At 37.6% G+C, this 27282-nt stretch overlaps 1 protein-coding gene across 2 annotated transcripts; it reads left to right on the forward strand.

The window, feature by feature from the left end:
* The first annotated feature begins 11468 nt into the window (after positions 1 to 11468).
* LOC110817749 (binding protein) lies at positions 11469 to 27078 on the forward strand. Of its 2 annotated transcripts, XR_002540257.2 has the most exons (34): positions 11469 to 11767; positions 13804 to 14007; positions 14111 to 14292; positions 14656 to 14782; positions 14920 to 15138; positions 15506 to 15722; positions 15878 to 16023; positions 16121 to 16266; positions 17648 to 17797; positions 17920 to 17968; positions 18063 to 18254; positions 18412 to 18594; positions 18917 to 19071; positions 19156 to 19282; positions 19401 to 19550; positions 19643 to 19702; positions 19876 to 20012; positions 20127 to 20244; positions 20360 to 20494; positions 20620 to 20816; positions 22250 to 22406; positions 22594 to 22740; positions 22938 to 23018; positions 23109 to 23750; positions 23838 to 23948; positions 24213 to 24292; positions 24399 to 24450; positions 24592 to 24678; positions 24790 to 24824; positions 25283 to 25345; positions 25435 to 25583; positions 25745 to 26199; positions 26300 to 26415; positions 26865 to 27078. XR_002540257.2 is itself a non-coding variant. In XM_022046412.2 (33 exons), exons 1-33 carry the CDS (start codon positions 11675 to 11677, stop codon positions 26339 to 26341), a joined length of 5088 nt encoding a protein of 1695 aa, XP_021902104.2. In that variant the 5' UTR covers positions 11469 to 11674; the 3' UTR covers positions 26342 to 26784. The 2 variants fall into 2 exon arrangements, 1 of the variants encoding a protein (XP_021902104.2); XM_022046412.2 differs by lacking the exon at positions 26865 to 27078 and having other exon boundaries at positions 26300 to 26784.
* Positions 27079 to 27282: the final 204 nt, after the last annotated feature.

Genomic DNA, 27282 nt, shown 5'->3' on the forward strand with positions numbered 1-27282 from the left:
GACTCCTGAGTCTGACTTCGGAGTGCGAAAAAGGAAATATGAACAGGAAGACGACGTCCTTGGAAAGGGGAAATGGAAAACCAAAAACGACAGCGTATATACCCGGCCCAGACCACCATCACGAATTGAGCCTCGGCCCACTATTGAACGAAAAACAAAAACGACGACGTAGTTACCAGGCCAGGCCTCGAGTCCACTCTAGGTTGGGCCTCGGTCCACGAGTAATGAACCGTAATTGTCTCCTTAGCTATGTACAAAATGGGAAATGCGTAAATTAGTTAATCCACTTGATTAACTAATTAAAATAATTAATTAATTAACTATATCAAATGGAAATTAATTAAATGTATTTATTTAACTACAAAGTATTAATGTCATTAATTAATTTATATGATTAACAATATAACCAAAAACATTAGTTTATATGGTATTTCTAAAATTAAACATAATATTTGAAATTTTGTACGAAAGCTTCGAAGCAATTTCGATTAATTCATGAGTTATATGTAACAACCCCGGAAATTAAAAGGAAACGTATATATATAAAAATTCTAAATACGAAAGCGAAATAAAATATTATAATTAACATCTCTTACATAATAACCAAAACGTATTAAACATATAAAAGAATAAACTAATTAAAGTAAATATTAGAAATGAATACTATAAAGAAAATTATAAAATTTGTAGGCATTTACTCGTCGTCTTCCTGTGGAACGGGTTCAGGAACCAAATCCTCCTGATCTAAAATGATTAAGTAAGGAATGAACTACACTACCCCAGTAAATACGTCACACTATCTCACTGTCACAGAAGTAAAGATTGGTAGAAAATAAAAACGACCAATGGAGTATAATTTATAACAAATTCATTTATCAATTATAAAATTTTTTACTGTCCACTTATCTCGGTGAGATTCATGAAAACAACTTATGAAAACAATAACATTATAATATCATGAAATCATATGTACTCTGTAACATAACACATGTCATACTTTTAATATTTCAATCATCAAGCAACAAATTTTCTCTTTTATCAGCCTACCAGTATCCATGGGAACCCATAGGGGTCCTCGCTACACGTGAACCATTCATTTTAACAACTTAATTCCAGTACCGTCCCCATACCCCGTATGGAATGGGCGCCAAAACGATAAACCTCAATACCCCGTCCGGTATGAAGGTGAAGCGGATCGTCCCCACACCCCATCCAGTATGAGCGCCAAAACATTTAAAGTCTCCATACCTCGTCCGGTATGAGAGACAACGTTCCCGGTAGGGTTCCCTACAGACCCGATCCGTCCACCATCTCCCAAGATATCTAGTGAAGCTGTCGACTTATCCATTTATCAATTCACATACCTTTTTTATTATTTTTTTAGTTTTCTATTTCTCACATAATCATGAATATTTAAACAAGTAACGAGCATCCAACAATGCAGGCATATCATCGGATTCACAAAATCAAGCCATAATGAAGTAAACAGTGATTCATGCATTCAAAATCATAGAATAAATAAATCAGATACCATAATGCATTTAAAACTGTATAATAACTAAAACAACAACTGATCGAAAATATATCAGATCCGAGCTCTATTAATGACCTTAATTAATTATACATATCTATCAATTCATAAAATACTGTTTTATCGTTTATTAAGCTTTAATGCCTTAATAAGAAATAGGGTGAGTGATCCTTACTTGATTCAAAATCTAAGACCGATTTTTCACTGCGCCTACGGGCGGTTCCTAGATTATCTGAATTTTTTACCGGGAACTGAAACACACTTTCGGTACTTGCACATATCCTCAAAAAACTCCAAATCAGACCCGGGGCTTACTCGGCCAATTTTGAAAATTTTGGCACGGCAGCTCCGCGATGCTCCGACGACAGCGCTGCCGCCCACGGCGGTGATCCGCCTCGGGTTGGCTGTTTTCGGTCGTTTCCAGCCGAATTCAGCCAAACTAGCACCAGTTCCTGCGAGAAAACACACGTAAGGCCCTCGGTGGGCCGAAAAAACTCAAAAAATTGAGACTTACCGGCGGCGGAGCTCTCGGGTGCGGCGGCTCCTCCGGCGCGAGTCGCGATTTGGTGTTTTGCTCCGGTCAACCTGTAGAGGAAAGGACGATGGTCACAGTGGTGTAAAAAATACATCGAACAGAAATCGGAAAGAGCCTCATCGAAGGCAAAAACTGAGGAAACCCACGGCGGCGCTGCTGGGCTTCAGCGATATTTTTCGGCCAATTGACCTATGGTTTGGCTCCGATTTGGCCACAGGCGGGTTTAGCATCAAAATCTGAGCCAAAAAGAAAATTTTTACCTCGTTTGGCGGCCGAAAAGTGCTTCGATGTGGCAGCGGGTGGCGGCGGTCGGTTCCTCTGGTGGCTGGGCTGTCTTCTCCAGCAAGGGCTTTGGCGGCTAGGGTTTGAGGTTGGGTGTGGATGAGATTATTTATAACATTCCCCTTTTAATTTTAGCCGTCCGATCGTGATTAAATTAGAAATGAATTTGGAACGTCCATCGCGATACGATCTGGGTCGTCCGTGCGTGATTCAATCTGGACCGTCTGCACGCGTGCAATCTAGGCCGTCCGTGCGCGCGGGAACGGATCTTAACCGTCCGATCGCGCGCACGCGGATCGCCCACGTGGCTCCGTTCCGCGTGGCCTCCCGCGTCAGTGTCTCTGTCACGCGGCGTGTCCTGGTTAGCTGGGGCTGCTGAAGTGGTTTAATTTTTTCTAAATTCTGTTTTGACCTCCGGTTTCCGATATTCTTTTCAAAAACACCCATATAATCCAAATTTTCACCCATTTTTCCCAAAATTATTTTCAATTAAACCCCAAAAATAATTTTACCTATTTTTATCATTATTATTATTTTTATTTCTATTTAATTAAATTAAACTAAATTAAAACCATAAATTATTACTTAAGTAATCATTTATTTCATTTAAAATTTACAAAAATTTAAAATAAAACAAAAAATAATATTCATAAAAAAAATAATAAAATTTTTGGGTGTTACAACTCTCCTCCCTCCCCTTAAGGAAATTTGGTCCCTCAAATTTGACTCTTACTCTTGATCGAACAAATGAGGATACTATGCTCTAAAGTCTAATTATAACACCCAGGTAGCCTCCCTTGGCGTGTGGTTCTGTCACACGACCTTTACAAATGACATTTTCTGGTTGCGAGTATTCTGCTCTTTCGGTTCGTGATACCGACTGGTACTTCCTCATAAGATAAGTTCTCTTGGAGTGGAAGTGGTTCATGAGCCGAGACATGAGAGGGGTTCGGGTTGTACTTACGTAACATGGATACATAGAACACATTGTGGACCTTGGAGAGCTCTGGAGGCAGTGTTATACTGTAGGCGGCAGTACCAATCCTGTCCAAGACTTCAAATGGTCCAATAAATCGGGGGTTCAGTTTTTCTCTCTTGTCGAACCTACTAATTCCTTTGAAATGAGTGACCTTAAGGAACACCCGGTCGCCTTTATCAAACGTTAAATCTCTCATCTGAGTATCCGCATAACTCTTCTACCTAATCTGAGCCGTCTGAATGTTCTTTCTGATTTTAATTATTTTAGACGTGGTCTCCTCTACCAACTCCGGGCCGAACAATTTTCTATCACCCACTTCTTCCCAACAAATCGGCGATCTGCATGGGCGCTCATATAACGCCTCATACGGAGCTATGCCAATGCTCGCTTGGTAGCTGTTGTTGTAGGTAAATTCTATTAGGGGTAGATGGTCGTCCCAATGGCCCCCGGAGTCAAGGACAAGCTCGGAGCATATCCTCAAGTGTACGGATTATCTCTTCTTATTGTCCATCAGTTTGAGGATGGAAGGCAATACTAAGAGACAACTTTGTTTCCATGGCTTGCTGGTAGCTACTCTAAAATCGAGAAGTGAACCTGGGGTCCCTGTCGGATACCACTGTCACTGGAACTCCATGCAACCTGACTATTTCTCGAATATACATTCTTGCTAACTTGTTCAAGGGATCGGTCATCCTGATGGCTAAGAAGTGGGAAGACTTGGTAAGCCGGTCAACAATTACCCAGATGGCGTCATGTCCTGAACGTGTCTTGGGTAATCCCGTTACGAAGTTCATGGTGATATGTTTCCATTTTCACTCCAGGATCGGTAAAGGCTGAAGTAACCCATCTGGGCGCTGATGCTCTACCTTGACCTGCTGACATACCAAGCATTTAGATACAAAGTCAGTTATGTCCCTCTTCATCCCATTCCACCAAAACTGGGGTCGCATGTTTTGGTACATTTTGGTGCTTCTGGGATGCATAACAAACTTCGAGCTATGGGACTCTGTCTTGATTTCTCTCTTTAACTCACTGTCGTCTGGGACACACACCCTATCCTGGAACTGGAGTAACCCATCCGTAGAGACTCAGAATTCTAAGCTCACTCCCTGTTTTGCATCATTCTTACGGGCTACTAGGGCGGGGTCAACTGACTGGGCTTCCCTTATTCTCTGTATTAACTCGGGTTGGACGGTCAGACGGCCCAAATATGCGACTCTCTTCAGGTCCTGAAGTCAAACCTGTTGTGTGGCCCCAATTTGCCTACGTTTTGAAACCATCAAATGGGCTAAGATACCTGCATTTTTCTTGCTGAGAGCATTTGCCACCATGTTGCCCTTACCCGGATGATACAAGATATCACAATCATAGTCTTTAAGAAGTTCCATCCACCTTCTCTGACGTATGTTGAGATCATTTTGAGTGAATATGTGTTTCAAACTCTTATGATCGGTATAGATTTGAAAGGTCTCTCCGTATAAATAATGGCGCTAGGTTTTCAAGGCGTGTATGATTGAGGCAAGCTCCAAGTCATGGGTATGATAATTCCTCTCATGATTCTTTAACTATCTGGACCCATAGGCTATGACCTTTTCATGCTGCATTAGGACACAACCCAGGCCTAGATAGGAGGGATCACTATAAACTGTATATCCCCCCGATCCACTCGGTAAAGCCAGTACGGGTGCAGTGGTCAGCCGCTTCTTTAATTCAGAAAAACTTATCTCACAGTCCTCATTCCACTCAAACTTGGCATTCTTTTTTGTGAGTCGGGTTAGGGGGGCTGCTAGACTAGAGAATCCTTTGACGAACCTGTAGTAATAACCTGTCATTCCGAGGAAGTTACGGATTTCCTTAACTGATGTCAAATTCTCTAGTCAAGTACCGCTTCAACCTTTTCAGGATTCACTAATACTCCTTCCTTCGATATGATGTGTCATAGGAAGGCGGTTTGTTCAAGCCAGAATCCACACTTACTCAACTTTGTATATAGCTTCTTTTTTCTGAGGATCTGCAAAACTTGAGCTAGATGGTGAACATATTTTTCTCTACTTTTTGAGTAGACCAATATGTCATCGATAAACATGATAACAAATTGATCAAAGAATTCTCTGAAAACCCTATTCATCAGATCCATAAAGATGGTCGGGGCATTTGGTTAGCCCAAATGGCATGACCAGGAACTCATAATGTCCGTACCTGGTTTGAAAGGCTATTTTGGGGATATCTTTTGTTCTTATTTTCACCTGATGGTAACCTGATCGCAGGTCTATTTTGGAGAAGACTTGCGCACCTTGCAGCTAATCGAAGAGGTCATCAATTCTGGGAAGGGGATATTTGTTCTTGATTGTGACCTTGTTCAATCCTCTGTAATCAATACATAGTCTCAACGTTCCGTCCTCCTTCTTGGAAAAAGTGACTCCGACACCCTAAAGGGACACACTGTGTCTAATAAAGCCACTGTCTTGCAATTCAGTGATCTGCTTTCTCAGCTCTTCTATCTTAACGCGGCTCATGCGGAGCAACCGAAATGGACTGGGTGTCCGGTTGTAGGTCTATAATGAACTCGACTTCCCTGTCCACTGGTAGTCCGGGTAGTTCATCCGGAAATATATATGGGAAGTCTCGGACTACCAGAATCTCTTAAATACAATTCTCTTTCTTAGGCTTGCCTAGTTAGAGAAAATAGCAAGGTTAAGGTATTTGATAATTAAGAAAAACTTGCCATCAAGGAATAAGTACTAACTGATTTTATTAATTTGTAAATGGCTCCTCATTAGGAGGATTAAATACAACTTTCTTGCTAAAACAATCTATGGTGGCGTGATACGCCACTAGCAAATCCATCCCTAAAATTACATCAAAATCCCCCGTGTCTAAACCTATTAGGTCTACACTCAGTTTCTTATCTGCTATCTCCACGGCACAAGCCCTGTAGACAACTTTCTCTAATAGTGTTTCACCCCCAGCAGTAGATACAAATAACATTGAATCAAGTTTATCAGGTAATACATTAAATTTGAATGCAAAAATATGTGAAACAAATGAATGTGATGCACCAGTGTCAAATAAAATAGGAGCAATATGGTTATATACAGTGTACATACCCTGTACCACGTCCGGGTCGGCATCGATATCCTGCTGTGTGAGGTTATAAACCCTGCCTTGAATAAGAGGTCTTCCTTGATTCTGCTTCATTAGACACTCTCTTGCATAGTGCTGGACACTACCGCATATGTGACAGGTGTTGTTGAGGTGGTAACATAGTCGGTCCCCGTGATCCCTACCGCAGTGCTGACAGATCTTACCACGTGCTGCCTTTAGAGCCTGATGGGGAGCTTGGGTCATCGGTCTGGGTCTCTTATTTTGTTGGGCAAGCGCAGTAGGTGCTGGTCTGTGAGGTAGAGCTGAGGGTCTGTGACTCTCTGCTGACTGAGGAAGGGTATTGAAACTCCTCTCCATAATCTGCGCCTTTGCCAGAACGGCTGAGTATGTCTTGACCTCTAGTATAAGTAAGTGTTGCTTGATCTTTGGGCAGAGGCCCCACTGGAACCTCCTAGCCTTTCTGCCTTTATCTATTAATGTCTCATGGGAGTATCGGCCTAACTATAGGAACTTACGAGCATATTCCGACACCAACATGTTTTCCTGGACCAGTTGGACAAAATCCATCTCCTTTAGATGTCGGATGTGTTCGGGGAGGTACTCCGCATGAAAGGCTGCTAAGAACTGCTCCCAAGTGACTGGTATAGGCAGGGTGGTCTGCTTGAGCTCCCACCAATGACTTGCTTCCCCCACCAGCATGTAGGAAGCAAGGGTAACCCTCTGCTTGGGAACCACTCATAAGGTCTTAAAAGCCTTCTCTATCTCCGCCAACCAGTACTGGGTATCTTCGAAAGAGGATTCTCCTACAAAAGTGGAAGGGTTCAGTTTCTTGTACCTCTTTACGTAACTCGAATCAACTAGGGAAGGAGTTGGGTCCCGTGGAAGAGGGACTAGGCCGGGTTGAGGATAGACTGGGGGGCCATGTGGTGGCACCTGCTGATATAATGGGGGCACTGGATTATACTGTGGCGGTGTCGGGCAGTACTGTGACTGGGGCATCGGATTATAATGCGGTGGTTGTGCCGGGTGGTATTGTGGAGGAGCAGGCTCGTACCGGGGTGGCTCAGGATCCTTTCGCTGCAGCGGTGGCTCAACTTGTGGTAATGGGGGAGGGTCGGGTAACTCCCTTCTCTCCTCTCGACCTTGCTGGGCAGCAATGATCCTTTCTAGCATCTTAAATATTCTTTCCACATCTTCCAGAAACGAATCATCCCGGGCTACTTAGTTTAGTAGGGGTCTTCCTCTCCTCATCTCTCTACATCTGCATTTTATAAGGAAGGGTTGAGTAACGATTCATCGGTTGGTATTTTTCTAAGTATTATTATGTAAGGGACGAGTCCGAGGAACGCGGCTCTGATACCAACTGTAACGACCCTGAAAATTAAAAAGAAAAGTATATATATATATAAATTCTAAGTACAGAAGTGAAATAAAATATTATGATTAACATCCCTTATACAATAACCAAAATGTATTAAACGTATGAAAGAATAAGCTAACTAAAGTAAATACTAGAAATAAATACTATAAGGAAAACTATAAAATCTTTAGGCATCTACTCACCGTCTTCCTGCGGAACGGGTTCGAGAACCAAGTCCTCCTGATCTGAAATAGTTAAGTAAGGAATGAGCTACACTAACCCAGTAAAGACATCACACTATTTCACTGTCACAGAAGTAAAGGTTGGTAGAAAACAAAAACAACCAATGGAACATAATTTATAACAAATTCATTTATCAATGATAAAACCCTTTACTGTCCACTTACCTCGATGAGATTCATGAAAACAACTTATGAAAATAATAACATTATAAGATCATGAAATCATACGCACTTTGTAACATAACACATGTCACACTTTTAATATTTCAATCATCAGGCAACAAATTTCCTCTTTTATCAGCCTACCAGCATCCATGGGGATCCATGGGGGTCCCTGCTACACGTGAACCATTCACTTTAACAACTTAATTTCAGGACTGTCCCCATACCCCTTCCGGTATGGGCGCTAAAACGATAAATCTCACTACCCCGTCCGGTATGAGGGTGAAGTGGGCCGTCCCCATACCCGGTCCAGTATGAGTGTCAAAACATTTAAAGTCTCCATACCCCGTCCGGTATGAGTGCCAAAATATTTAAAGTCTCCATACCCCGTCCGGTATGAGAGACAACGTTTCCGGTAAGGTTTCCTATGGACCCGATCCGTCCACCATCTCCCATGATATATAGTGAGGCTGTCGACTTATCCATTTATCAATTCACATACCTTTTCTATTCTTTTCTTAATTTTTTGTTTCTCACATAATCATGAATATTTAAACCAGTAACGAGCATCCAACAATGCAGGCATATCATCAGATTCACAAAATCAAGCCATAATGAAGTAAACAGTGATTCATGCATTCAAAATTATAGAATAAATAAATCAGATACCATAATGCATTTAAAACTGTAAAATAACTAAAACAACAACTGACCGAAAATATATCAGATCCGAGCTCCATTAGCAACCTTAATTAATTATACATATCTATTAATTCATAAAATACCGTTTTATCATTTATTAAGCTTTAATACTGTGATAGGAAATAGGGTGAGTGATCCTTACTTGATTCGAAGTCTAAGACCGATTTTTCACTGTGCCTACCGGCGGTCACTAGATTCCCTAAATTTTTTTTCGAGAACTAAAACACACTTCCGGTACTTGCACATATCATCAAAAAACTCCAAATCAGACCCGAGCCTACTCGGCCAATTTTGAAAATTTCGGCACGGCGGCTCCGCCGTGCTCTGGCGACGGCACCGCCGTCCGCGGCGGTGATCTGCCTCGGGTTGGCTGTTTTCGGCCGTTTCTGACCGAATTCAGCCAAACTAGCATCAGTTTCTGCGAGAAAACACACGTAAGGCCCTCGGTGGGTCGAAAAAACTCAAAAAATCGAGACTTATCGGCAGTGGAGCTCTCGGGTGCGGTGGCTCCTCCCGCGCGAGTGGTGATTTGATGTTTTGCTTCGGTCAACCTGTAGAGGAAAGGACGGTGGTCACAGTGGTGTAAAAATTACATCGAACGGGACTCGGGAAGAGCCTCATCGGAGGCAAAAATCAAGGAAACCCGCGGCGATGCTGCTGAGCTTTGGCGGCATTTTTCGGCCAATTAGCCGGTGGTTTGGCTCCAATTTGGCCAAAAGCGAGTTTAGCATCGAAATCCAAGCCAAAGAAAAATTTTTTACCTCGTTTGGCGGTCGGAAAGTGCTCCGGTGCGGTGGCGGGTGGCGGCGGTCGGTTCTTCCGGTGGCTGGGCTGTCTTCTCCGACGAGGGCTCTGGCTGCTAGGGTTTGGGTTTGGGTGTAGATGAGATTATTTATAACCTTCCCATTTTAATCTTAGCCATCCATCATGATTTAATCTGAACCGTCCGATCACGATTAAATTAGAAATGAATCTGGACCGTCCATCGCAATGCGATCTGGGCCGTCCACACGCGTGTTTGATCTGGACTGTCCATGCGCGCGGAAACGGATCTCAGCCGTCCGATCGCGCGCACACGGATCGCCCACGTGGCTCTGTTCTGTGTCGCCTCCCGCGTCAACGTCTCTGCCACGCGGCGTGTCTTGGTTGGCCGGAGCTGCTGACGTGGCACAATTTTTTTTAAATTGCGTTTTAACTCCCGATTTCTGATTTTCTTTTCGGAAACACTCATAGAATCAGAATTTTCACCCATTTTTCTCAAAAATATTTTCAATTAAACCCTAAAAATAATTTTACCCATTATTATTATTATTATTATTATTATTTTTATTTCTATTAAATTAAATTAAAACTATATATTATTACTTAAGTAATCATTTATTTTATTTAAAATTTACAAAAATTTAAAATAAAACAAAAAATAATATTCATTAAAATAATAATAAAATTTTGGGTGTTATATTACGTGTTTATAATCTAAAGATACTAATTATGTATAATTGTAAAATAATATTTAGATTAAAGTTAAAGAAACCAAAATTGAGCGAAGCATAAATTATATTAACGAGTATAAATAAATATAACAAAGTAGAATTTTGTTTTGGAGTAAGTATAAGTCGTTATAATCTTCTACTAAAAACAAAATTTTATTTTCTTTCGTAAAATTTTAAACGCTTTTAATTTTTTTACAAATCTAATAATTTCTTATTTCATTTTATAGATACGAAATTCCATCGATGAAATTAATAACTATATTCGAGTATTACTTCATCTTAAATTTAAAACTCGACTACTTCATTAATTTAGTTTCTTATAATATACATATATTCATTAATGTTATCATACATTAAATTTTTTCCGATCATACAATAATTTAATTCTAAAATCTTATATTAAGTAACTTTATGATATTTAACATATGAGGTTGAATAAACATTCGCTAAGATAAATTTAAAGCAATCATTTCAATAGTTCTTTTTATTAAATTCAATAAATACTTATACTATATATATATATATTGATTTGTTTTCAAAAATTAATAACTTATAATTCTTAAATACGGATATAACTTAAGGTAAAACTTCTATTTAGAACTTAAGAAATAACATTATTACGAATCTCACTATTTTTTCTATAAAAAAAATTAACTTTTTAATAATATAAAACAACAAAAAAAGAGATCGTATCTCACAAAACCGTTATTTTTTCGTAAAATTGTACGAAATACGTTTCGAACATAAATAAAATATTTACTTTAAATTAAAAGTTCACTTTAGAATTTAAGAAGTTATGTTGTTACCAAAATTACTAAAAATGGCATTATGGGTAAACAAGATGCATGATTTTGTAAACAGGAAAAGTTTTTCCCAGTTGGTATATATATATGTATATATATGTGTGTGTGTGTGTGTGCATGCAACTACTGTTTAAAGTTTCAGAGCACTGAGTAGTAAATAACAATTTACCAGGGGCGAAAAGGTTAAAGCTTAGAGAAAAGAAGGGTATAGATGCAAAAACACGTTAAATTTAGTAGTGATGAGATATAAATTTGAAGTCAGCATGCGGCTTGTTTAATTTCACTTGCATTACATTTTGAGCTCATCTCGCAGTCTTGTTCGAGAACACAGAGAGAGAGAGAGAGAGAGAGAGAGAGCACGGGAGAACCAAAACCATTCAGAAAAATTTTCCTTCATCTTCTTCCTTCCAATCCATGTGACGGGGAGGAAGCTGCTGTTGTTCTGAGGTAGAGTACGACGTCGTTGTGTAATCAGTCAAAATGGCACAGAAGCTAGAAGAGCAACTCAAAGAGGTTGGATCGAAGCTCGACACCCCTCCTTCCTCTAAGGATGCTCTCCTCAAGCTCTTGAAGGTTTGCATTTGTTAATTGTTTTCTTTAATTGTTCGATATTTGTGCTTCTCATTGCAATTTATCGTTGAATAGTTTGATTTTGTTTTTGGAGGGAGTTTTGAGCTTCGTTATGCTTTTCTGTTGTTTACCCGATAAAAATTTCGTTTTGAGGGAATGGAGTGGAGAGGAAACTCGAGGTGCCCGTGTCTGTGTCGTGCGGGTTTGGATGGTTAAGAACTAGAATTGCTCGCGTTAAGTTTGTTGGGGGAGCTGTTTTAGGGTTAGTTAATGGGAAGTTTGTCTGCTTGTACGAATGAGAAATTATAAAAGGTTGACAATTTGAGTCTCGTATTGTTCCCTTTGAGACCAAATGAAGTGTCTTTGCAAAATTCAGTTCTTGCAAATTTGATTGAAGACTCAAGTCGTTAGGTGGAATTAGGGGTTGCTTGATGTATTTTGTTTTGATTTTTGGGTTTCTCATACGATTTTCTTATTCTACTAATATTAGCAGTTGAAAGCACAGTAATTTTTCAGGTGTTTGCTATATGTGTTTGGATTTGAGGTAAAACGGAGGAGACATTGTTGACGACTGGGTCCTGCCATCTTGTAGTCTTTTGTTTTATTGAGGATTAAATGACTATCTTAGCTAGGCGAGACAGTATTATTATGGCAGAAAGAATATGCATCCACCTTTGCTTAAACAAGAAAATCTAGGACTCCATATATGTTCCTTGAAGTGGTAGATTTGTGTATTTTGATCAGAAGTTAGTACAAACGTTTCATCTTCGTGCGCATGTATGATGGTCTTCCTGTCCAGTTCTTGAAAAGGGGTACTCTTGTCTGTATCAAGTTGGGTTGTAAATTGGTCAGTATGAATGGAGATTGCAATTTTGAGGCATCATATTTGCAGGTTATCTTTCATTTTACATTAGGCTATAAGTGAGACAGTTGCAATGGCGGGAATAGATCTGCCAGTAAAGGAGTTGCTTTGCATACCTGAAACAGAAATGTTTTTTTTTTGCATGCCTTGCTCAAAAATTCCACAAACTGGTGCTTGGTTGCATCAGAGAAAACCTGTCAAGAATGTCACTTGAGTGACTTAAACTCATTCTATGTCATTTAGAGTTTGACCATGATGGTAACCCTAGTTTCTAGCCTGTATGGAGTTATTGATCTTACTTGATTGTATTTGCTGTTTGAGGCAAAAGGAGATTTTTTTGTGTGCATAGATTTGTCTTTTTATCAGAAAGACTGGTTCTTAATTTCACACCTGTTAAACTATAATGGGAGCTGGAAGAATATGATCATGGAAGAAAGATGTTAAACTTCACTTTGCTTTTGAGGTTCTGATGATGTCAAGCTTGAAAAAGAAACGAGACACAAATTATATGATAACTGCAGTACTTGATGATATAGATGTACAGCAGAATAACCAATTGTTTTTAAATATAGACATTCAACCAATCATCATGTGCATAACGTCCTTTTCATTTTAGACTTTGGATTAATTTTTCTGCCACTTAAGGTGCAGAATATTTTCTTCTTTTTTGTGATAAGAGAAGAATTATTATTAGAAATAGATAGTATAACATGAGGATAAGGTTTCCTTCTACAACAGCACAATAGAAAAGAAAGATGGGGTAGGGAAACAAAGCTACACTGTTCCTTTCATTTATACCCTTTAAATTAGGACTACTCAAGGGTTCACTTTATTTTGTCCATATTTTGGTAATCATTAGACTGTTCAGCCATTTTTTGTATTTCTTTTGCTAGCTTTAAAGTGTCTTGAACTCAACATTTTATCCTTCACATGGGAGAGATGCTTCTGCCAAGACGAACGGGCTTGGGCCCCCTTTTTTGTACTAATTATATATTGGTGAAGTTGGAGTCATGGTGCCTAAATACATTGTGGTGAATTCTTGGTGGTGGATGATATAATTTCAGGATACTTGTATATTTTGGTAGACTCAATTAGTAGTTATATTTAGAATATTTTTTTTAAAGGAATTTACCTGTTTATTATTGATAGTTTTCAAATCCTTTCTTTCAACCTGCAGCAAGCTGCTACTTGTCTTTCCGAGTTGGACCAATCACCACCAGCTGCAGTGCTGGAGTACTTACATCCTTTATTTAATTCAATTGTCAAGCCAGAATATCTAAGGCATCAAGATAGGGATGTAAAGCTTCTAGTTGCAACCTGTATTTGTGAGATAACTCGGATCACTGCACCTGAAGCTCCTTACACTGATGATGTTTTAAAGGTACATTTCTTTCTGAAGGTTGATTGGTTAAGGAGTTTAGTTCATCCAATTTTTTATGTATGATGCTGAAATTCAGCATCTTTATGCTTTTGGTTTGTCTCAGGATATATTTCGGTTGATAGTAGGCACTTTCAATGGGTTAAGTGATACCACTGGGCCATCATTTGGAAGGAGAGTTGTCATTTTGGAGACTGTTGCAAAATACAGGTCTTGCGTAGTGATGTTGGATCTTGAATGTGATGAGCTGGTGAATGAAATGTTCACTACATTTTTTGCTGTTGCAAGGTATGTTTTAATCAGTTTCTAGGAAGTAGATGCTTAGACAGTACCTCTTTGTTTACTCTTAGAGATGATTTTTCTATAACTTATGTTTCACAGCAGTAATCTTTTTCCGGGACCTGCTGGTCTTGGTTAAGTACACCCTCTCTTTCTATTTCTTGATGTGTTGGTTTCTTTTCCTGTCTAAAGTGGTAGAGGTATTTCTTTCATTCTGTGTGGTGGTCAAAAGGTTTGGATTGCTGACATACCTTTTCTGTTGGGAGGTTCTATTGAAAGGTTGATTAAGAAACAGAGAATAGTGTGGTAGATACAATCAATGTTTTTCTTCTTTTCTTCGACTAAATTTTGTGAATTTTTTCGCAAATACAGAGATGATCATCCTGAAGGGGTTCTGTCGTCTATGCAACGGATCATGGCTCTTCTATTAGAAGAAAGTGAGGATGTCCGTGAGGATCTTTTACTTCTTATATTGTCTAAATTAGGTCGTAACAAAAGTGTAAGTGCTTTCTTTTTTCACATAATGCAGTTGATGATGTTTACTTGTTGAGCTTTAACAAGCTTGCTTCAATATTCGAGTCTTTTGTAAAAATTGATTTTGAAAAGTTTACTGATTTCTGAAGTTTATGATGACAGGAACATGGTATGGCTGCAAGGAGGCTTGCTATGAGTGTTGTAGAGCAGTGTGCCGGGAAGCTTGAAGCTAAAGTAAAACAGTTTCTTATAGCATCAATATCAGGAGATAGCAAGTTGTCCAATTGTCAAATAGACTATCATGAAGTTATCTATGATATTTACCAGTGTGCTCCCCAGGTCCTAGCAGGAGTTGTTCCATATCTCACAGGGGAGCTGTTGGTAATTACACATTTATTAGCTTCTTCCTTGTTCATTCTATGCATATGCTGTTAGTACTCATAGTAACTGCACTCGCACCTGGGTTGTTTCCTTTTTGATAATTCTTGTGTCTAATATCGATTGTTTTCTATACAAATAGAGCTGCATCTTGGCGTGCCTCAGTTTATTGTCTAGGTTAGGTGTTGTCGGTGAAATTAATGTGTTTTTTTTTTTCTCACGGCGTTCTATTTAATTCACATTTTATTTTTGCACATTTTAATATGACAAGATCAGTAGATTGCAAAAGGTTTCATTATAAGAACAGCTTGATCAATATTTCATTTCAGAGATGGTTAACCTCTCAATATATTTGTTTCAACATCTGCAGACTGATCAGCTGGACACTCGTTTGAAAGCGGTGAGATTGGCTGGAGAGTTATTTGCTTTGCCCGGCTCTGCTATATCTGAAGTATTTCTGCCAATCTTTTTGGAGTTTTTGAAAAGGTTAACCGATAGAGTAGTTGGGGTTAGGATGTCCGTCCTTGAACATGTCAAGACTTGTCTACTCTCTAATCCTCTCAGACCTGAGGCTCCTCAAATAATTTGTAAGTTAATTTCACTGTCATTCTCATTTTCTAGGAGGATTCCTTATCCTTCCTTATTGTGCTTGCTTCCTCTCTTTCTAATTTTTAAATTCTTTCCATGATCCGAAATTTAAGTTTAGTTTCTTCTGCTGATTTATTTTTGCAACACTTTCTAGCTGCCCTCTGTGATCGGCTCCTGGACTATGATGAAAATGTAAGGAAGCAAGTAGTTGCTGTAATTTGTGATGTGGCTTCTCATGCATTAGCTTCTGTTCCAGTTGAGGCCATAAAGCTAGTTGCTGAACGTCTTCGAGACAAAGCTGTATGTATAATTACTCGTATACTGTGTCTCTTTGTTTCTAAAGCATGTAATAATTATTTTTCTGGATATCCTAGTTGATTACTGTTCAAAACTCTAGGTACTTGTTAAAAAATATACCATGGAGAGACTGGCTGAGTTGTTCAGAGTCTATTGTCTGAGGTGCTCTGATTGCTCAATCAGTGGCAACGAATTTGATTGGATTCCTGGGAAGATTTTGAGATGTTTTTATGATAAAGATTTCAGGTAAGAAGTTTCACCTGGCATTCATGTAGTTTATTTTTTAATCCTCTTTATTATTCTTTTTGGCTTCTCTATGAAGATGTGAGAAGCATCAAGGAATATAGAAGATCTGCCTTACATTTATTTAATGGAAATCTAAACAATTTTGTATTTGGCTTGTTGATAGCTCATGGATTTTATATTTTTTGAATAGAAAAATTGCAACCTTAAAGACTTCATGCATTTTAATTTCTGGCTTCATAAATCTGTAGTCTAGGACATTGGTATCCATCTAAAAAATATCTGCAGAAGATTGTAAAAGTTTTCTGGTGTCCTTGCTTGATAAAACTTATCCATAAGTGCAGTTGGTAGGATATGTTTTGCATTGTTACTTGATACTCTACAATTATATGAGTTTATATGAGGCATATGGAGTCTTCTGACTGTTCATAGTTCTTGCATGCTGTTTGGAACCTTCTGACTGTCCATAATTCTTTCATTTTAAGTTCACTGGAGACTGCTATGGGTCACACTTGGTTTTGCCAGCAAAAATACCCATGTCCACCTTGTGAAAAACATTATCTGCTTTCTAGGTTCTGGTCCATATTTTTATTGCATTTTAATTGCAGCCAAAAGGTTTGGAAAAACTTTGAGTACTTGTTTATAAGTTTTCATATTTGATGAGTTATTTGGATTTGGGTTCTTATGCAGAAGAAAGTGTAATATTTCCTTCCCCGGTTCAAGCAAATTGCTGCTATTATATAAATAATGCCTTTGCCAGCACAGAGAGAGCCATTTGCTGATTTGAGGGGTCTCATTATAGGTAGAAGGGGGAAAACAAGTTCTTTTTCATGATATATTAGTATATTGCACTAAGCACTAATTGAAAAACTAATAACACCATTCCTCACAAGCAGTGTAACTTCCCGTAATCCCATAGCCTTTTCTCTGATACCTTACCTATAGTTACATGCTTTGATACTACTCTCTTCAGTTTTTGAAATGCAAAATATGAATCTATTCCCTCTGGTAGGCCAGTTTTTAATTTTGTTGTACTGATATATACTTCTCATCAATCATCGATTGTTAGGTATGTTCTTTTTTTTAAAAAACTTGGATGAATGGGATAAGCTATCATCTTCATTGTTTTTGACTCAAGTTTCTTTTCTCTTTCTTTTTATCTTGATCTATGTAAATAATGTAAGGCAATCTTTCCTCTTTCTTGATATGCAAATAATGCAAAATCTTAATAGATGGTTCAATTGAAGTGTTTGGTGGTACACATTAAAATTTGGTTTAAAGTAGAACCAGAAGTATTTGCTAGCATTAAGGTGCAGCATGATATCTTCATTCTTGTACATATGTATGTATATATATGTTTCAAACAAGCTAATCTTTTCTGCAGATCAGATACGATTGAATTTGTTTTGTATGGTTCATTGTTCCCAAGTGACTTCCCAATCAAAGACAAAGTTAAACATTGGATAAGAGTTTTCTCAGGATTTGACAAGGTTGAAGTGAAGGCTCTTGAGAAGATACTGGAGCAGAAGCAGAGGTATGTTATAGATGCTTTTAAGGTACCAGCCAGTTTTAGAAGATTTTGAAAGACCGTCTCCCTTCAAATTTGTCTTTGGTTGACTCTGTAGTGATTTCAGGATATATATTCTTGGATTGCAGGTTACAGCAGGAGATGCAGAGATATCTATCCCTCAGGCAGATGCATCAGGTTAGCATTATGAAGTTAATCTATTCTTCCAGGCATAAAAATATTTGAACTGTTGAATATTATATGAAAAAAGCTGGTTGTTATCCAAATGCAGGAAGGTGATGCTCCTGAGATACAGAAAAAGATCTTATTTTGCTTCCGAATTATGTCGCGCTCATTTTCTGAGCCTGCAAAAGCTGAGGAGAATTTTCAGATTCTTGATCAGTTGAAAGATGCTAATATCTGGAAGATTTTGATGAATTTGCTTGATCCAAAAACTAGCTTCCATCAAGCTTCTGCTGGTCGGGTGAGCACTATAATATTTCCATAAATAGTATCATGCAAATTCTACTTGTATAAATCATATTATATCAGTGAAAAATTATCCTTTTGGCAGAAGATTTGGTATTTGAATATTTATTTTCTGTATAAATAATTTTCTTCTTGTTACAACATCTTTGCAGGATGATTTACTTAAAATACTTGGCGAGAAACATCGGCTCTATGATTTTCTGGGAACTCTCTCCGTGAAGTGTTCTTATCTTCTTTTTAACAAGGAGCATGTGAACGAGATTTTTCTGGAGGCTGCTGTGCAAAAATCTGCTGGAAATACACAATATATTTTATCTTGCATAGACATATTAGTGGTAATTACAAATAGTACCGGCACTTTTTTTATTCTTTTTAACCAGAATCATTCTGCATTATTTGGCATTGTCTTTGCTTGTTTCTGAAATTTGTCTGCAATATGCTGTTGGTGGTCAATTATTTGTGCATATAAATGGTTTAAAGTGATCAGACGTTTAATCTTGAATCAAAATATTCCTGATTCATAATCTATAGGGCAAAGTTGCTAAATTGTAGCCTTGTAGCATCCAGTTGTATCAAGTAGCAGCTTGTTTTTTCTCCTTTTGACATGTAGCAGTTCAAAATCATGTTTCTAAAATTCTTTTGGCTTTTTTAATTCAGATACTTGCACGCTTCTGTCCATCTCTGCTGGGTGGGGCTGAAGAAGAACTGGTAAATTTTCTGAAGGATGATAATGAAATGATAAAAGAGGGGGCTTTGCATGTTTTGGCAAAGGCTGGTGGTACCATCCGAGAGCAGCTTGCTGTGTCATCAAGGTGAAAACTTTTAATTCTCTTGACTTCCAGCAGATAGTTCTTTGTTTATGTTCTTTTCATCTTTCTGATTTTTCATTCCTGCAGTTCGATTGACCTAATGTTGGAGAGACTCTGTTTAGAAGGCAGTCGTAGGCAGGCTAAGTATGCTGTACATGCCCTTGCTGCAATAACAAAGGATGATGGGCTCAAGTCTCTTTCTGTTCTATACAAGGTTCTATGCTACTTTTTCATGCATGACTAGTAATTCAATTGGTCAGATCATTTTATTTGTAAGCTCTCAAGGTTATTAATATGCGTAAAATCTGACATTTTCTGTGCTCAATTGTCAGAGGCTTGTGGACATGCTGGAGGAGAAGACACATCTGCCATCTGTGCTGCAATCTCTGGGTTGCATAGCACAGACAGCATTGCCGGTTTTTGAAACTAGAGAAAGTGAAATTGTGGAATTCGTTAAAGACAAGATTCTGAGGACAAATGATGTATTTGTTCCCTATTATGTTTGGTTTTTGCAGTTATTTTCAATTTATGACTTTATTAGGTTCTTATGTTTAAGCACCCTTCATTTTCTCAGAAAACTGAAGACAAAGAGAATGCATCGTGGGATGACAGGACTGAACTCAGTCTGTTGAAGGTTGGTCATTTTGGGAAGTCTTGAATTTTATGATTGTTTATTTTAAGTTTTAAGTTAAGGAAGACATCTGGAATTATCTTTGGATTTGACTTGATAATTTAGTCTTTTGATTTTCTGGTTCTAAAATCTTGAATAATCTCTTTTACTGTTATGCATTATTTTTTTTATTGCAGATATATGGAATTAAGACATTGGTTAAGAGCTACTTGCCTGTTAAAGATGCTCATCTTCGCCCCAGTATCGATGGCCTTCTGGAAATCCTTAAAAACATGCTTTCTTTTGGTGAAATATCAGAAGAAATAAAGTCTAGGTGAGTTTATTTTGCTTGATTAATAATCTTGGATTATGTTACTTGTTTATGAGGTCCATTTGCTTTTTATCTTACTGCAGTTGATGTACAAGTTTTTTTTTCTCTAACTTACAGTTTAGTCGATAAGAGCCATCTGAGGCTTGCTGCTGCAAAGGCGGTTCTTCGTCTTTCAAGGCACTGGGATGATAAGATACCCATTGATATATTTCATTTAACTTTGAGAATACCTGAGGTGCTTCCATTTTAAGAATTTCTTTTAGCATTATATTTTTGTTGACGTAAACAGTAAATTTGCTGTGTTTTACTTCTCCTTTTCCTTTTCTTACTTCCATTTTTGGGTCGTGTAGATTTCTTTTCCCCAGGCTAAGAAACTGTTTCTGGGAAAAGTTCATCAGTATGTGAAGGACCGTCTTCTGGATGCAAAATATGTTTGTGCCTTCCTATTTAGCATTACAGGATCAAAGCTTCTTGAGTTAGAAGAGGTGTCATCATTAGACATTATTTCTCGAAATTATTCTGTCTTCAAGTTAGGGGTATATTCTATTTGCTGTTGTAGTAGTATCTGCAAAATTTTCGGGTTAACTTTTGTGTTGGCTCAAAATTGCAGGAAAAACAGAATCTGGCTGACATAATTCAAATGCTTCAGCAGGCAAAGGCACGGCAAATCTCTACACAATCTGAAGCAAATCCCTCAATAACATATCCTGAACTCATTCTCTCATATCTGGTTCATGCACTTGCTCATCAGTCATGTCCTGATGTAGACAAGTGCAAAGATGTGAAGGCATATGAACTAATATACAGGTATATTTCTGCATTGGTTCTGAACTTAAAATATGCATTTTTTTATGTGTGTGAACATTGTATCACTGCGCCCATTTTTTTGGTGGTGGGGGTCTTGTGGAATTTAATTGGTCTCATGCTAACATTCTTAGGGATGTGCTACAGTTATCTTGTCTGAGGTGACCTCTGCTTGGGAATCATGAAGTGCAATATGATATTTGCCTGATATTAGCTCCTTCCCCTCCATTTTTTATGTGGCTTGGCAGATATGGAGTCATCTCTTTGCTTTATTGGAGGGAATAGTGCCAGGAATATAGGTTTAGTTCTTCAAATTTCAATTTTTTAAAACAGGAATGAGAGTAATAAAAGAGACAATAATTTGAGTAAAATAGAATTCTAATTCCAAGTTAATTCCATGTCTAAATCAAGTTACCGAGTGGAAATGCAAGTTCATCATTGTGGAATTAAAGGTGTGAGTGCAGTTGGATCAATTATGCATTAAATCTGTTAAATTCTGATATAAAATAACTAAGATCTAAGAATAAAACAGTAATAGAATAAATTTTGATTAAAAATAGCCTTCTAATTTCAAGTTAATTCCAAGCACAAATCAAATTGGTGTGCTTCATTTGTTAACAAATAGGCATTCAGATCCATCATTGTGAAATTGAGAGTTTGATTAGAAATGGTTAATTATGCATCACATACCTAAATTGTTATTAAGTTCTACATATCAAATAATTAAGGTCTAAGAATAGAATGAGAAAAAATGAACTTGAACTAAATGCAATAATAAGGCTTTAATGCAGAGATGCATCTTCAGCTGGTTTTTGGGTTTTCAAGTCGGATCTTAACGTTAGGGTCTTTCACTGCTATTCTTAGTCTCCAGACTTCCCTTGGGATATGCTGGGCTTTTGCTTTTGCAAAGGCTTACGTTTTTTTTCTTCTTTTTGGGAGTTACGGTTTGTCAATCAATTTTGTTTCTTCTAGGAGGATATCTTCTCCTCCCTTGTTGTGTCTATTCTCTTTTCAATAAATCTTCTATTTTATACGAAAAATGATAATTGTCTCCTACAGAGAGTAGACAAATAAACTATCTACTGTTGCAATCTTTGTGATGTTTTGGATCGAAGTCATTTCTCATTTCAGATGCTCATTAATTAGTATGAGAGAATTTCTTTCAGTTAGTCGGGTTTTTTCTGTTGTAAGCATTTGCAGTTGTTGAACTTGCTTCATGTTAGCAATATGTTTGCTAACATGTGAACATGCTTTGTTGTCTGTTCTATGGGTATACATGCTGGTCTCTTGTGTTTTCCTATCTTGTGAATTTTATTGAGGGACATGACTAGTTATGTTAATAAACTCGGTGGGCTATTAGGATTGCAGGCTTCAAGGGTGGGTTAAAATATTCCCTACCTTATTCTTAGAATGATTTCTATTGATTTTATTTCCAGGCAGTTGTACATTGTTATTTCTCTTCTGGTGAATAAAGATGAAGATGTGAAGTCTGAAGCTAATAACAAGAAAGAGAAGGAGAGCATTTCTGCTATGGTTTCCATCTTTCAAAGTATCAAGGTCTCAGAAGACATAGTTGATGCAACAAAGTCAAAGGTTGGGAAGGAATTTCTGTAACTTAAAGTTGTTTTTCTATTATTTTGGTTATCAGAATAGTAGAAATTTACACACCAAAAAGGAAAAAAGAAGAAACCAAATATAATTGCATGAAAAACAAAGCTTGTGAGTTCCCTAGCCAATTGCAAATCTCGAAGCTTATATATATAATTGTTTTAATTCTCAGAATTCACATGCTATATGTGATCTTGGGTTGTCAATTATTAAACGCTTGGCTCAGAAGGGCGAAGAGCTAAAAGGGCTGAGTGTTTCAGTCTCTCTGCCCCCATCTCTGTACAAACCATGTGAGGATAAAGCAGGCGATGACTCTGTGGTAAGTGCTTTTCTGCTTAAAGTTTTCTTGTTTAATTAAATGTATACTGGAAGCTATTTTTAGAGAGGAGAAAACCACTTCATAAATTTTTTTCCTGTTGGAGTTGGCAAGAGCATTTAACTTCAGTATTTCTTAATCTTTGACGGTTACTCAGTTCAATGTTGTGACTATCTAATGCCATTGCATTCTTTGGTTAGGCAAGTGAAGGACAAACATGGCTGGCTGATGAGAGTGTCCTTGCTCACTTTGAGTCACTGAAGTTAGAAACTGATGGATCAGTATGTCTCTTACTCAAAGAATTCTTTCTGCTGTGTGGTTGTGATGTGATCGTATGTTGCATCTTTCACTGACTATTACTACTGTTTCAGGCTAATTCCGGAATTGCTGAGGATGAAACCCTGAAAGACAGCGAAAAGGATGGGAATGAACCACTGGGGAAGATGCTAAAGCGTTTGAAATCTCAAGGAGCCAAGGCAGGAAAGGGGAAAAAGAACAAATCTTTACCAGCTGAAACAGAGAACGCTGGAAATGATGTAGATATTTTGAAAATGGTGAGGGAAATAAATTTGGATAACTTGGAAATACCCAAGTTTGAATCAACTAATGGCCATGGACCTTCTCCAAACAAGAAACCAAAAATGGACAGAGAGCATAAAAAAGGGGGAAAAAGAAAAGTTAATGACGCAGGATCTGTTCAAGTTCCTAAACGTCGTAGATCATCATCTGCTCATAGTAGTTTCAAGATTTCAAAAAGTACTTCTAAGCTTACTTCAAAAACGCCAGGGGATGATTCCCATCAAGAAAGTGATATGGATGAAGACATTTTCCCTGATATGAAAGACAAAACACCCGTTAGGAAAGGAATGCCTGAGAGCACTAGCTCAGATTTGTTGGTATCAAGCTTCCAGAAGAACAAAAGCTTCTTGCCAAAACATAAAGGCAAGGGTTCTAGTTGGCATCAGAATGATGAGGGAGTTGAAAGTGGAGAAGCTGATGATGATGATATGAAGGTAAGCTTTCTGACCAGAATTCGCTTTCGTATTCTGATTACTTGGTTGTTAGAATTATGAAGGTAAGCTTTTCTACCTTGTTTGCAGAGGTCTAGTGTGCTTACAGAGAGCGACAACAAGAATACAAATAGTAGTTTGAAGTCTTCCACTGGATCTGCAAAGAAAAGAAAAAGACGAAGCCTATCTGGTTTGGCAAAGGTGAAAAATCCATCTATTTCTAACCGATTTTTCAATACTTTGTCATTTTCTGCTCTAATTTTTTAACATAAACCATGGTCCTCTTATCATCTATTTTCTTGTTCTATTTAGAATATTCTAGTATAGATAATACGTTTCTTCTTCAATGATTGAGTTTCTCTGTTTGCAATTCTCCTCCTATTCTTTTTTATTTGAATATATAATTATTTGTAACTCCTCTAATAAAAATTTTATAACCTATGGTTTATTGTTTTTCTTCTTCAGTGTTCAACTAAGGAAGATGAAAGTAATACTGATGACTTGATCGGTCACAAAATAAAAATCTGGTGGCCCTTGGATAAGCAGTAAGTCTTTTATTTTATAGAACATGAATGCAGGATATACCTTTCAGAAAGATTAGACAGAACATGATTATTCAAAAAGTTGACTTCTGAGGAACAAAATCAACAGGTTTTACAGTGGGACAGTAAAGTCTTATGATCCTCTAAAAAAGAAGCATGTGGTGAGCTGTTTTCTTATCCCTTTCTCTCTCCTTTTCTCTCTCTACATGTGTTCACACTTCCTTATTTTAGAACTTCTTGGTAACCACTTTTTCTCAAATATGATTTGTCTTAATGATATTGTTGTTTGTTCATGTCAATAGGTATTATATGATGATGGAGATGTGGAAGTGCTTCGACTGGAAAGAGAGCGGTGGGAGCTCATAGACAATGGTCGCAAGGCTACGAAGGTTAAAAGTGCTCTAGTTTCAGTTTTTCCTGACTCTCATTTGGTGCTTTGATCAAATCATCAAGTAGCAACTAACCTCATTTTTTTCTTTCTCCAATTGCACCATTTGCAGAAGCTGAGTTCATTGAAGGGTTCTCATACAGAAGTGTATGTTTTCTTTTTGATGCTGTCTTTGGTCATAAATTATCCTAGTTGAGGCATGCTAGGTTTTCTAGAGCATTATAACAAGTCTTTTGTATGTGTATAGGCAGCATCTCCTTGTGCCGTGGGTCCTTGTGAATGGAAATACATGTTTTTTGCTTTTTTAGAAAGTTCTCTACTATACTGGGTCAGCATGTCATGGTCCTATTGTTTATTCATATATTGTTCTAGTTGAAGCTTATAATGTTTTTCACAGTTCTATGGAGAATTCTTTTTGTATGTATATCTTTGTGAATGGAAATCCATGTCTTTTGGCTCTCAAAAAAAGCTTGCTACAGTAATTGTTTCATACATCATGGTCTTATAGCCTTGTTTTAGACTTGAAAGTTGTTTGTAGTTGTCTTCTTGTTGGTTATAATCTTGGAGTTCCTCCTTTTATAGTTGCTTATCTTAATTATTCACAGGTCACCTGGACAGAAAACCAAGAGTTTAGGTGCTTCCTGTCAGATTAAGGACCAATTTAATATGTGAGTAAAATGTTGCATCTGAACTGCACTTTTTGCGGCATGGAATTTACCTCTTTAGGTTTTATAAGTTGAGTTCTATTTGTTTCTAGTGTCAAAGGGAAGAGAACTCCGAAGAAGAATGTAAAGCATGGACAAAAAGGTGCACCAAAAACTAACTCCGGCGAAGCTGAGAACAACAAGGAGAGGGTCAAAAATGCTAAATCAATTTCAGCCCCTAAGCCTTATAAAGTTGACCCAAGTATGGTTTCTCAAATATTTTTGTCAAAGTTTTTGTCTTATTTGTATTTGCACTTTATAACAGTTTGTCTACCGTACTTTGGAGATGTATATTTTTCTTTTGTATGTGTGATGGAGTGTTTACTGTATGGCCTTCTCCAATTTTGATATGTGATATGGCAGGTGACTCTGAATGGGAGCGTCTTGATAAACTGGATGAGAATTTAACAGACGGGGAGGAATCTGACAAGAATGTGAAGTCCCCATCCAGGGAAAGAAGTGTGGAAGATGCAACGGGGAGCCCGAATTGTGATGTGGGTTCAGATGATGGAAAGAAATCAGATTCTGAACAGAAACATGAGAGCATTTCTGGGGAAGCTCAGAAATCTGGAGATAATGAAAAATCCGATTTAAATGAGAAAGAAGCTGAATCAAGCGAAAGCTTAAATGAGAAGGAAGCTGGATCAAGTGAAGGCTCAAGAGAAGAAGAAGCCCATGAAGTTGACAAATCAGATTCTGAACAGAATCAAGAAGACAATGAGGTTGGAAGTAGACCTACAAATGTGAAAAAATCAAATAGAGAGTCTTCCATAGCTGATGACGCCAGGAATGCCGAGATATCAGATGATGAGCCTCTTGTACGAGAGATTTGCTTTCAGTTTCTGAATGTTAATAAGCAGTTGTAGTTTACATTTTGAATATCGATTTGATTTTTCTTTTTTTTTTTTTCGAATGCAGAGCATGTGGAAGCATAAAGCGATGAAGTCAAGCTCAAAATGAGTAAGATAGGGTCTAGGCCTTTATACTACAGATCCCTGGAAATTCAGAAAGCACCGGTGCTGCTTCAGATACAGGTACCTTAAGAGGTAGAAAAGAAGGAGAATGATGGGAAATTGATATTGTGCACATACTAATAAGTATATAGAATGTAAGAAATAACATCTGTAGGAGGGGAGTCCTAGAAAATTAGAGGAGGAATATGAAGCTTGTGCGTTGAAATGAAATGACCTGTAACTGGCTGTAGATTGTAAGATTTCATAGTTGTAATGATTCAGGGGGATGTGTTACATCCTTCTAACTGCCATGAAAGCAGAAATAGATAGAAAGCCAGAATATGTATAGTTTGTATTTCAGGATAGTTTGTGTTTTAAGTTTAAGTAAGTTTATTCACGTTCAGCCCCTGACATCCATCCAAAATGATACTTGTTTCCCTTGTTTGCAAATTTTACACTGCTCTCTCACTCTCTCCCTCTCAATATTTGGATGCTAAATATTCACCTTCTTGTTTGTTTGTGTTTTACAGTAGCAAATTGGGGTTCTGATTCAGCTTTTCTACTTCTCTCACTTTTTTGGGCACATAATCAAACCCTCAAAAATCAACAAAGGTTGGAATTGGGATAGAAGCAAAATTGTAATTATCTTTGATGTTTTTCAAATAAGTTGGAACTGGGAAAGGTGATTAAGATGATTATATCTTGAACACTATGTATTTATTGCGATAACTTTCATTCTACTTATGCTTAATTCTAATCTCGAAACACTATCCTAGTTTTTTTTTTTTTTTTTTTTCCGACGAGATAAAAAGTATAATGTGTATTATTAAAAAGTACCAAAAAAAAGAGTACCGTTTAAGATTTACGATCGTTTTAACATATCTATGAAATTTTTAAAATTTATATTACTGATAATGTCGTGACTTAACAATTAATAACATATTTTGT

The sequence above is a fragment of the Carica papaya genome, chromosome 7 (assembly GCF_054855325.1).
Source record: "Carica papaya isolate Zhongbai chromosome 7, ASM5485532v1, whole genome shotgun sequence".
NCBI classification, from domain to species: domain Eukaryota; kingdom Viridiplantae; phylum Streptophyta; class Magnoliopsida; order Brassicales; family Caricaceae; genus Carica; species Carica papaya.